The 12,036-nt window shown below is 45.0% G+C and overlaps 2 protein-coding genes across 2 annotated transcripts in view; one reads left to right on the top strand and one right to left on the bottom strand.

Moving 5' to 3' along the window:
• LOC105689597 overlaps positions 1–12,036 on the bottom strand; it is a 79,095-nt gene that overhangs the window by 53,594 nt on the left and 13,465 nt on the right. The window lies entirely within an intron of this gene.
• On the top strand, positions 6,013–7,545 carry LOC125501957 (trypsin-1-like). Its single transcript, XM_048659196.1, has 6 exons — positions 6,013–6,126; positions 6,456–6,618; positions 6,687–6,831; positions 6,914–7,030; positions 7,096–7,248; positions 7,332–7,545. The coding sequence occupies exons 1-6, from the start codon at positions 6,075–6,077 to the stop codon at positions 7,473–7,475; spliced, it is 774 nt and encodes a 257-aa protein (XP_048515153.1). The 5' UTR covers positions 6,013–6,074; the 3' UTR covers positions 7,476–7,545.

Below are 12,036 nucleotides of genomic sequence, written 5' to 3'. Positions count from 1 at the left end.
GTGCGAAAGAGGGGGTGGAAATTGAACGAACGACGTCGTCGCGGCCGTCATCGGCGTTTGCCGAATCACGTGCTTGATGACAAATGCGAAAACACCCGGTCCGCAACGAAACGCGCGTCGTTCGAACGAACGGCGCGATAGGTAAACGAACATAATTTGCCAACGGACAATGCGCGTGATCAACGCTACGCACACGCGATTATTCTTTTTCCCGTAAATTATTTCGTCGAATCGGCGCGACGCGGGACACGCTCCGTTCGCACCGTAAACTGGCCTCCGAATCGAGCGTACAGTTATAAGTTCTGACGAAAAAGCAAATTTCTTTCGCGACTGTTCGTATATATTTTTTTTCTTTTTTCGATCGCTTTTTTTACGCGACCCCGTCGACGAGTTTCGAATGTCCCGCGATTTCGAATGACACGTCGAAACGCCAGCCACGCCGTGATCCCGGTTTATCCACGTAACGCACGGTGGGACTGAATTACTAAAAACCACGTATGCGCGTACGGAGAGGCGCCTATTCCGCGGCCACGATTAATGCGATGTGTGGTCGGCGGACGTTCGGAGTTGCTCCGTGGGGTGGTAAACGCGGGTAACGGGGCGGTCGTTCGGGATCTAAGGGGGCGGCGAGGATTAAACGATCAATGGACGACGTTCGCGGGGAACGCGACGCTCAAAAAACGGCGTCATTTCAATTCGCTTTGACCGTTTCGACGGGGCTTTTTGTTTTTTTTTCTCGCCTCTCGTATCGACGAACAAAACCCGCGGTACTCAGACCGCGCGCTTCTGTCGTTGACCTCGGACGACAGACAAATGAAAACGCGGGGTGAAAAAAAAAGAAAAGAGAAAACAGAAAAAAAAAAAAATCGAAAAAAAAAACAGGACCTGCCGAACGTACATTTGTATCCCGCGCCGGGCGTATACATATATCATAGAATTGCTGCGCGGAAGGGAAAAATTAATAAAGCTCGCCATTAATATTGAACTCACGAAATGACAATTGGTCACACCGAGCGTACATTATAGGCGACCCCGTGTACACCGCACCTCTGTATTCGCGTAAATGTACACACGGAACGTCGTGTGTACGAAAACAACGGCGTTACCGGTCGGTCATCCCCTTTGCCCAACAACACGCGACTACAAAAGGCCTTTAATTACGAGAAATAAATAACTCGGAACATCCCGTACGCCGCAGCGTCCAGCTTCGCGGAATTGTTTGTTGGTCACCCCGACGTCGCAGCGGCAGCAGCAGCCAATCGAAGGTGTAAACGTTGCCCTCGTATATTAGCGACGAAATAATTAATCCCGTATATATAGTTGTTTTTTTTTTTTTCATTCGCATCAGGCGAACAGCGTTACGTTTGTCAATTTTTACTACGTTTGATGTACCGACGAGTTTCGACGCTCGATGTAGCATAATTTTATAGCTAAAGAGTTTCGGCGCGTTCAAATTTTTCCGTACAAAAGTGGTGCGCCCCGTTACTCTCGAGTATATAACAACGAAATAATGAAAAATTCGTTTCGACGCGTCGGGAGAACAGAGGATAGACGTCAACACTCGCTCTGCTGTATAATACGTTTATCGTTGTGCGAAATATTACTGAAGACGATAATGACACGCGAAAAAGAACTTGAAATCCATTACAACGTCCGCACACGATGCAACGGATCGAGGCTCCCGCTGATATCTTTGTAGCGAATATACGGGTTGGGAGGCGCCTCCGTAATTTCACGCGAGTAGACGAAGAGTCAGCGGATCGCATTTGAACCGTCGGGACAGAGAAAAAAAAAACAAAAAAAAAAAGAGAAGAGAAGGAAATTTTCATCCCCAGGCGAGATAAAAAGCCTCGCGTTTCCGGGGGGTGGGAGGGGGTGGGAAAAAACCGTTTCGCTGGTTTACACGTGTTTAATGGGACTACCGATTCGCGGTTGAAGACGATCCCGTCAACGGTACAACAGTGAGACAATCGGATCGAACGAAACTTTGAAGATCATTACGATAAATATTATCGCGCTTTCGGCGGTGACGCGTAAGACGCGAGGCGCCGCGAGTGACGTACACAATGAGCCCGAAACTCCCCGAGGAGCTCGATAGGTGGTACGCTTTATACACCTCGCGGTGCGGGGAAAGCTGCGGTTTTTCCCCCCCCCCCGTGGGAACTGAGACGTAGAGACACTTCTGAAAAGTGGCTGTCCCCGCCAACCGCCACTCACCGTATCCCCCCCTCCCCGCCCCCACCGTTCTATGATTTACAGGTGCCGGTGAAGCCGCGAAAACCGGGCGAAAGTTGAAAATATGGGAGAAGCTGGAGAAAAGGGCAAAAGGATAAGGGAGAATACGTGAAATGGAAAGAGGGGGCTTGGCGGGCGTATCTCGGTCTCCCCCAGACGACTCGTGACGCGCGCTTGTATACGTATGTGTAGTGCTTTTGCATTACGAGGACCGAGGAAACCTGGCGACGTTACGTGGCGACGACGACTACGACTACGACGACGACGATGATGAAATAATTATTATCCTCCAACCGCGATTTTATCCCGATGGATGTATGCGAAAGCGATGTTATTATCAATTCGGAAGTACTAAACTCCGAAGCGCACGTGTTACGGTCGGGACAAAGAAGGGCGTTCGACGCGATATCGCGGGGGGATGAAAACAGACGAAAAGCTCGGGAGTTACTTGCCAGCGCTGGTGAAAATATTTCCGATTCGCGATCTATAACGATTCCCGACATTTTCTAACAACGATTTTCCACGTAACACACTCCGTCGTTCCGTGTCGCCGGAGAAACACATAAGCTTTTTTTTTTTCGTCTCCTCGTTCGTTATGAGCTAAAAGCGAAAAAGCGGGATGGAAATTTTCTTCGAATCGCCGAGGCTAATCAGCGGAGTTCTAACTCGATGTGCGTTCGGCTTGCCCATCGCATCGCATCGGGATACTCCGGATTCGGGTACGGACGGAGGGCCGTGAGGGGAGAAGAAGCGAGGAAGTTGGAAAACGGGGGTTACACGGGTAGAGTACGTCGATGGGTTTGAAAAACCGAAACCTGTTGGGGGAGAATAACTCCGAGTCTGAATGGGGGTGCGAGTGTACGTTACGCGTACACGTATAGGTGTACACACACACACACACACATACCCGTGCCAGCCCAGCGTCGGCATCGGCATCGGCATCGGAGTTGCGGGGGACGAGGGGTATAAGTAATAGGCGTGGTGGTGGGTCGTGGGGCGCGCGTATGTAACATAGCGGCGACTCTGTCAACGTTATTATACCCGGTATTCCCGGGGGAACGGTGATACACACGGGCGGTAACGAGCCCGAATAGATCAGAGAAGTGGTTTCGTAAAATATGGATAAAGTACGCGAGAAGCTTTGCGCTGGAACAGAAGCCTTCGGAGGAGGAAAATTTCAGAGGTGAAAACTGAGAGGGAAAGAGGGAAGGGTTTCGCTTCGTCGAACGAGTCGGGCGAGAGATGCTCGGCATTTCTTTCTAGCTAAAATTTTGCGTTTGACGTTCACGAGACGCCGGTGTGCAAACTTTCGTCGAGATCGTCGCGTCGAGTGACAAGCGAGCGTTGCTTGGCCGCGTTGGTTTCTCCTCGAGAGACTTTAGTAGCGGCAACGGCAACAATTCACGGCTGAGATCGTGGTGTTATTTCGAGCTAAACAATATCGCCACGCCTAGTACGGGCGTTTGCGAACAATCGAGGATACGCAAAACAATGGTTTACAAGGAGAGTGAACGTTGACGAAAGTCCCGAGCTTAAACCCTTCGCCGATTCAATGTAATTCTACCGACGTCGAGGAGGGAGTAATGATCGTGGATAAAGTGCGCCGTTGAAAGAGACGAGCTTCCGCAGGTCGGAAATACTTAAAGCTCGCGTAACGTAACGGAGTTGGCGACGAAACTGATGGACGAAGATTATTCCTACGGGGTTTGGCTTTCCAGCTTTTTAACGATTGAAGAAAAATTAATAGAACATGCGGAGCGGAAAAAAGGCGCGAGGATTGGCGAAATAACACCCCTTCGAATAACGATTAAATTATGCGCGATCGAGTTTTACTTGGCGGAACGAAAAATGATGCCGAAAAAAAAAAAACGCCTGTCGTAGTCTGTGATTGGCGGGAGGTTGTCTCGATAATCTAAAAGTAATTGCGAAAAATTGGGAACCTCTGCGGTACGGGAATTCCTAATTCAAGGGCGATCGTGAAACGGGAATTGAAAAACGAGAGTTTCTGTCCGCGTAGCTATAACAGCAAAATCCTCTCTCTATTATCCCGTTGTGAAATAGATTCGGGTTCAGTTTCGTCGTAAATGATTCGATTTCCCGTTTAAATTACCACCTGGATCTCCGCTGGACGCCGAAGGGGTCGAGTCCTGCGAGGCAGCGGGGGTTGGGAGGCGTAATTGCGTTGTTAGCGATTCTTACACCGCTGCCCGCGCTGCGACGCATCCGAACAAACGAGAAATGATCGGAGATTCGTATTCCGAATAAAATTCTGCGCCGAGGATTCGCTCCGATCGCATCCTCGCAAATGGTACGAGGTACGCCTGCATTATCCGTCCGGTGTAATACGTACGGTCGAGAGCTGACCGGCCGATCAGCTTTTGTAGGGCCCTCAGCTTCGCTCCGCTCTTTCCTCTGTAACGATGCGGCTGAAGAACCGCGTCGGGAACTCCGCAAATATGCACAACGTACGATCATTTCGATTCCAGGCTCACGATCAACGTTGCGTTCCACTCGAAGCGCGATCAATTTTTTCGAATGATTAATTCGCATCTTTTCCTTCGTCGGTTGGAGAGCGACGCAACGCAGAGGAAGGTACCAGAAAGCTCGCGCAACGTTACCCGGTAAGCGAGCTTTCTCCTAGGTTTACCAACTAGGGGGCGAAGCTTTGACGTCGATAAGGCAGCTTTTCAACTTTTGCCGCCGAGTCGGTTGTTGCGTTTTCGATCTCAGTGGTCGATAACAGGTGAGTTAATAATTTCTGGTAAGCTCGGTAGCTGCACAGAAATTTTCCAGCAAGGGTTCGGCGATTCCTTCCCTTATCGTTGAGCCGAGAACTTCGCAACAAGTTCGATACAATGGCATATCCGCGGAGAACGCGGCGAACTAAAAAGCACGGTACGACAAACCTGGAGACGTCAGGCGGCTGATCAATATTTCCACGGGATCAATTCAGCTTCGTGCCATGCTTGCGTGCCGCTGCGAGAAGTTGAATTCATCCCCCACTCTCGACCATCGTGGCACCGCATAAGCCACACCGCTCTCATTCAAGACAACCGGGGAACTATATCAATGACTCGGAGCTTTCGGGTCTGAAAAATAAATATGTCACCTGGGATACTCTGCGACGGTTTGTCGCGAACCGACGAATTACCGGATATCGCGATAAAAAAAAAGCAATCAAACTCGAAAAACTAATCAACAACTGTACGGTCGATGATCCATCTGATCGATCCTAATCGCGCGTTAGACGTGACTTGCTAAAATGCTAGAGCCTTCGTATTTTCTTTTCTAATCTTTTTTCGTTGGCCTAATTATCCTTCCCTCGATTTGTTCGAAATTCGCATCCAATTTACTGTACTTATATTTCACGGTTTCCAATCGATTTCACTGAGGGCTGACGATGAGAATTTTTCAACTTTCGAAGCTCTTCGGTACCGAAGTAAGGGAAACTTTCGGAGTAAACGTACATGCTGATGGGTCACCGCGAGATGTTCTCGGGCAATTTGGGGACGCGATACACTCGATTAGCTGATGAGATGAACATGAGAGATGAATGTGGAGGAAATGCACTGAAATGAATTTTGTCCCACCAACATCGCCGATTCCAGACCGCAACCGAATTATTTCGATTCGATAAATTCTTTGCAGTGATTATACGATCTGGGTTTAGATACAGACATACGTATACCGTTACGAATACGGTATACACGCTCGTATCTGAACTTGTATTCAATTACAAATAAATCACAAGCTTTCATTACGTTATCTGATCTGAGATTTCGTGTCTCCGATGTTATAAAAGATCGCTCGCCATCGAACAACCGGATCATTTCGTCACAATGTGGCTAACAACGACTCTAATAATTTCCCTCGGAATTTCGGCTTGCTTAGGTGAGTTCACGCACGAGATTTCGGAAAAAAATCGGACCGAAGTAACAAAGATCATTCCTGTCGTTTTGAAAAATTATTCGGCGAAACATCTTCGAAATCACCCTCGCCGAGTTATCGTGTATTTCGACGAGTGATCGAGACAAAGAATTCGTGCAGTGTAAACTTTGTTTTTTTTTTCTCGAATTACGCTGTAATCCTGAATGCGACGTCATTTGATTATATAATTTTTGCGATCGAACCGAATAAGTGAGAACGGATATTCGATTTCGCAACGACAACGGTCCCATGCCTCTGGAATATATCTTCACTACGTCGCCCTTGAATTTCAGCACTTCCAGGGCACGCGATCGGGAGAATCGTAAACGGGACGGATGCTGAACCGGGAGAAAGACCGTTTCAGATATCCCTGCAAACGACCGGCCGCTTCCACTTCTGCGGAGGTTTCATTCTGAACGCACATTACGCCGTAACGGCGGCCCACTGTCTTACAGAGTGAGAAAATTTTTCGATAAAAAATTCATCCAGTTGGATAATATGATCAATCGTTGAATAAATTTAAGCGCGACCGCGTGGGATTTGCTCGTCGTTGTCGGCACCAACGACATTGGCGAAAATCGAGGGATCGTCAGATCCGTTCGACGAATCAAGGTTCACGAGAACTACGACCTTGAGGACGCTTTGAGGAACGACATTGCTCTATTGGAGGTGAACGATCGCGACTGTCGGATTTTATGAATTTTTTCGGAGGTCGATCTATCGTAACGATTTTGTTTTTTCGCTAACACAGCTGACAGAATATCTGCCCGAGATTCCCAACGTGGTAGAGTACGGTAAGCTTCCCGACGCGGACCAGAGTCCCGCGATAGGAGACGACGCCGTGGTTTCTGGATGGGGGGAAGACGAAGTTAGTTATTATACTGTCTATTATTCTCCTCGTGCGAATATAAATGTATAATTCAATATTTTCAGAATGGTCAGTTTCCGAAGTTGCTACAGGTAGCCACACTCGAGATATCCGATCAGGATGACTGCAAAAAAATATACAATGATTCCTTTAACGTGGAAGTCGACGAGACGCAGATCTGCTCTGTTCTTCCGGAAGGAGGAAAAGGATCCTGTCATGTAAATATAACGATCTATCAGCAGCAGAAACTACAAGCTGGTCACGTTTTTCTTGTTTAATTGTACGTTTGGTATTCATCTAGAGTGATTCCGGAGGACCTATGACCGTTAATGGTGTAGTAACGGGCATCGTCTCTTGGGGGGCTGGATGTGGGCAAAAAGGATATCCTGACGTGCTCCTCAGAGTATCTAAATATCTGGATTGGATAAAAAATAATGCAGTCTAAATGACACGAGAAGAGAATCAGCAAAAATTGTTCAGGAGTAAAAAAAAGGCGCAATAAAATTTAAATACCTGCACCGTACTTATTTTATGCGAGACCACCAAATCGGCTGACAATGGGGCAACGCCTGCGCCACTTTACCCGATTCTTTCGACAGCTGTCGCGAAATGATCCTTCGCCAAAGCGATGAATAATCTCTCGGAAGACGATGTCGTGTTTAAATTTTCTCGCCCACGGTTCAGTACCGACGTAGGGAATGATGTGATTCGAACGGTGTAATTCACACATACTAATGGGTAATAAAAGTTTGCGGTAAGGAGAGCACGTTGGAATAGCGAGGAATACGCGGCTACGGCGGGTCAGCTGCTACCACCGTACCGGCGTAATCAATACGACGAGTCGGTCTCGCGATCGAGCGTTGTACCCATCTTTTGGTGCACTCGTGACCCCCAACTCGTCCCCGAGGATGTTGGACAGACGCATCGATAAAGATAACGTTTTTATTCCCGTTCATTTTTGCAATTTTGTAAGCCCGCTTGAAGTGAGGATGGAATCCACGTTCCACGTTAAATCGGAGACGTTCCAACTCACCGGTCTCCGATCGCCTTTAAAAAATTTTTCAAACATCGTTTTTCCCAACCAGAGGTGGACCCGAAACCATTTCTTATTCAGAGCTCTCATCTTTGAACTATTCTTTTTTTTGGTCAGTTTAGGCTAAAATTTACAAAAAATACGATCGGATGTTTGGTGTCAACGGATTCTAAGTCACCGTTCAATTTTTTTCAAATCAACACCTCCGATTTCGAATCCTCTCCCCTCCAAAATAGTTATAGAAGAGACGAAAATTCTAACAAGAAGACTTATTCTACGAGCACTCATTCACGAAATCGTGACAGTTGATTAGATTTTTCAACTCGAAATTAAATTTGTATAGGGGGTTTTTCACGTCAAACCGGCCACTTGTTCGTAATGAATATGAAAATGGAAAATACGCGACCTCACCAGTGCAAGCGAGAAAAAAGATAAATGCAATCTAGGAGCAAGGAGGAGATGTGGACTGGGATTAAACAGGATCTTCCGAAATAATTTCTATGAAGGTAATGATGGTGTTAGATAAGGTCGAAAATAATTTGATGGTAGATGGGTGACACTTTTATACGGTTTCGATTAATGACGATAATTTGATGGACAGTAAATGATTATGAAAGTGAAGGTATGCATGTTGGTTAAAATGATATAAAAATGAATAACAGATTCAATATCCTAGTTAAAGGACGTTTGTCCCGAATTGAGAGATATTGAAAATGCATAATACCTGTTTTAAGAAGTCGTAGGTCCCGAGTTAGAGGTATTTAGAACGAAGGTCTTGACTGACGGTTGATTAGAAACCGAATGAGCTCTCGAGCTCCTAGCGGCCCACTTTTCATACGTGGCTAATCTAAACGATCCCGGATCTGTATTATTCGGGCGTGAATCCCATGGAAATTTCCATCGCTGTATGTTTATATCAATGAGTATGAACACATAATATCATATAAATGCGTATGAATCCTGCGTAGTGATTTCTGTTTTGAAACAGCTTATGATTACACGTTAGATCATCCTGTTAATTAGGCAGTGGTTAATACGTATGCATGCACAAATGTAAAAAAGTAATTTTATATGGTTTTCAAAGATAAAAGGGGTTTTTGAATATAAGATGACGGTTTACCTGGTCCTGCCGCAGGTGACAGTACCCCCCTGGGCTGATTACAGGTGACGGTATTCCTGTGGCCAGTCACATTGGATTTTTTTTCAGATTTTAGACCAAAGATGAAGTATTCTTGAAACTAATGCAATGTCACATTTCTAACGTATTTTTCGATCCCAGAAACACAGATCCGTTAACTAAATTGAGCTACGAATTGTCGATTGATTACTCGATCAAGTTCATAGATAAATCAATCAACATGATGTATATTATAATAGATCAAAAAACATAAAAATAGCGTATGGAACCCAAAAAAAAAAAAAAATGTTGAACTCGACCCGAATTTTGACAAAAATCTGCAGCTTCGCGTTTTTTTGGCTTTTTTAATTTTAACAATTATCTCGCAGCAATATACTTTGCACAATTATCATGCCGTTATCATACAGATTCAGCAATCCTATTTTCGTATCGGATTTTTTTATGGTCAAAATTTGTTTACTCGTCAGCGTCTAGTTGCAATATTTATGGGGAAAAAAAAAATCTTGAAATTCAGAAATTCAGCCTGCATCATCGAAAACCCCATTAACAATCGTATCAAACGGAATAAAATGAATAAAATAATCACTGAACACTTGGGTCATCCAGGTTCATTTATTTAAAAATTATCCCAACTTCCAACGTCGTTTATTCAGAGTTAGAACCGATCGGGTTTAAGCGAGTCGGTTATCGGTACTTCTCCTTCACCCTATCTTTCTGTTATTTCAAAGGCCGTGTTGTAGTATGTGTAACGTATTCAAAATTCCCCATTCCCGAAAACTACGAGTGCCCGGAAGACGCCACGCTGCTCATGGCGTAGTGGACGCTCGGAGCTCACGAGGAATCATTCGCTCTCCAGATCCCGACCGAGTTAGTTCGGATCTGCGTAATTTCGTATTAATTTAACAGTGGAGAATAACGTCGAGCCCGTAACTCTGTAATAATCGACCAGATAATTCATTAAATTATTCCATCCGATTCGGATGCGGTGATAAATCACTCAATTAACCAAATTAATAATCATTCTTCTGCAATAAACTAAAGTGTACGGATGACGAGAGATTTTCTTCGAAACGATCGATTAAAACCGCATGTGGAAATCTCCGATTCATTTCTACCTGTTCTCACCGATAATGGTAAGCACTGCGGTTTTCACTATCATCACGTTTAATTTTCATGCGTCGCAATTTTAATTCGATTACGCGTTGTTAGATCTGCTCGGACAAAAGAATTGTTAGAACTTGTTGCAATTTCGGTTCGGGAAAAAGATTTTCTCCTTTCAAATCGTGGCGTGGAAAATTTTTGGCTACTGCGCAGCAGCGATCTTATTATTCCGGAGTTCTTGCGTATTTCGAATTGTGGAAAAAGAATATTCCCTCGTTTCAAATCGCGATTTTTTGAATTTTAATTCGCAATTTTAATTACGCGTCATTAGACCTGCTGAGACGAAAGAATCGTTGGAATTCGTTGCAATTTCGGATTGGAGAAAAGATTTTCTTCTTTCAAATCGTGGCGTGGAAAATTTTCGAATACTGGGCGGCAGCGGTCTTATTATTCCGGAGTTCTTGTTTATACGACGTCGAGTAGAGGTCAAGCAATCGTTTCTTCGCATCCAAAATATCGGGCTCCGTTACCGGGTAACAGAATCGGGTGGAAAGAATATTCGCTTGTTTTAAATCGCGATTTTTCGAATGCTTCGACTACTGCGCGCCGGCAATGTTATTGTTCCGGAGTTTGCGCGCAGCAGATGTCGAGTGTAAAAGGTCAAACGCTTGTTTTTCAACTAGTGTATGTTCGCAAGCGAGATATCAGGGGGTCTGATATTATCGTAAATATCATCCCACAGCACCACAATTTAATCCTATTTTCAATTTCACTTTAATTCCACGATAATCATTCGATTCTTATTCTGAATTACAGAATTCGGAACAACTGCAACTGGTAATACGAGCTTATCCAGCTGATGCAACTTGCTTACATATACACGATTCAGAGGACGATCCGAATATCATTTGAAATCGGTTCTCCGTTCTTGATCGGGATTGAAAGAAAGCAATAATAAACGTGAGTTCGTAATTGAATAATTATTAATGATGAATAAATAAATAAATAAATGAATAATAATTAATTTTCATTTCATCCGTTTCAATTGCTCGATTCGTTTGATCTGCGTGTGTGTTCGTTGACATCCGTTGCAATAATAATTTCCAAATTTTCTTCTTACAGACGAACATTCTTACTGCTCGCACCAAACTCTCCTGATCCAGTTGATCATCGATTACACCTCTATTGTGATCACAACGGAAAACTTCGGTAATTAGAATTTTTCAATACAAATTGTTCATTCCTGTTGTGAAATTTTTTTGGCCTTTCATTAATAATAATAATAATAATAATTTTTTTTTCTCTACGATTTCACAGGGTGAATCCACGTGGGAGCACCGCACCGCATCGCCTCAACTCATCAACAACTCGTCACTTCTCAACCTGCTACACATCTATAGCCATCAGGGAGGCTGAGACATCCGGGTAAAGTCCGAGACCCCCGAGCTTGGGAACCAGCTCGGGTCCGGTCTCGGTACCGGCAGCGATGTTAAGTCCCAGCATTTCGATTTCCTCGATATCTTTGCTAGCTCACGCGATGGTGAACGCTGGCATCGGGATCGTTGTATATTGTGACGTCTTTTTCCCCTCTGTGTTATCGCGTGGCGTGGCGGTACTTTTTTATTCTTATGCTGATATTTTATTAGCTCAGGTAATCGTAGGGTTTGTTGTCGTTGAGCATAGCGCACCTGCACTTTGTAGAGTCACAAGTATAGAAATTCTTTTGCAAAAACG

Source organism: Athalia rosae, chromosome 7 (assembly GCF_917208135.1).
Source record: "Athalia rosae chromosome 7, iyAthRosa1.1, whole genome shotgun sequence".
Classification (NCBI taxonomy): domain Eukaryota; kingdom Metazoa; phylum Arthropoda; class Insecta; order Hymenoptera; family Athaliidae; genus Athalia; species Athalia rosae.
This window is presented reverse-complemented; position numbering and strand designations above follow the sequence as displayed.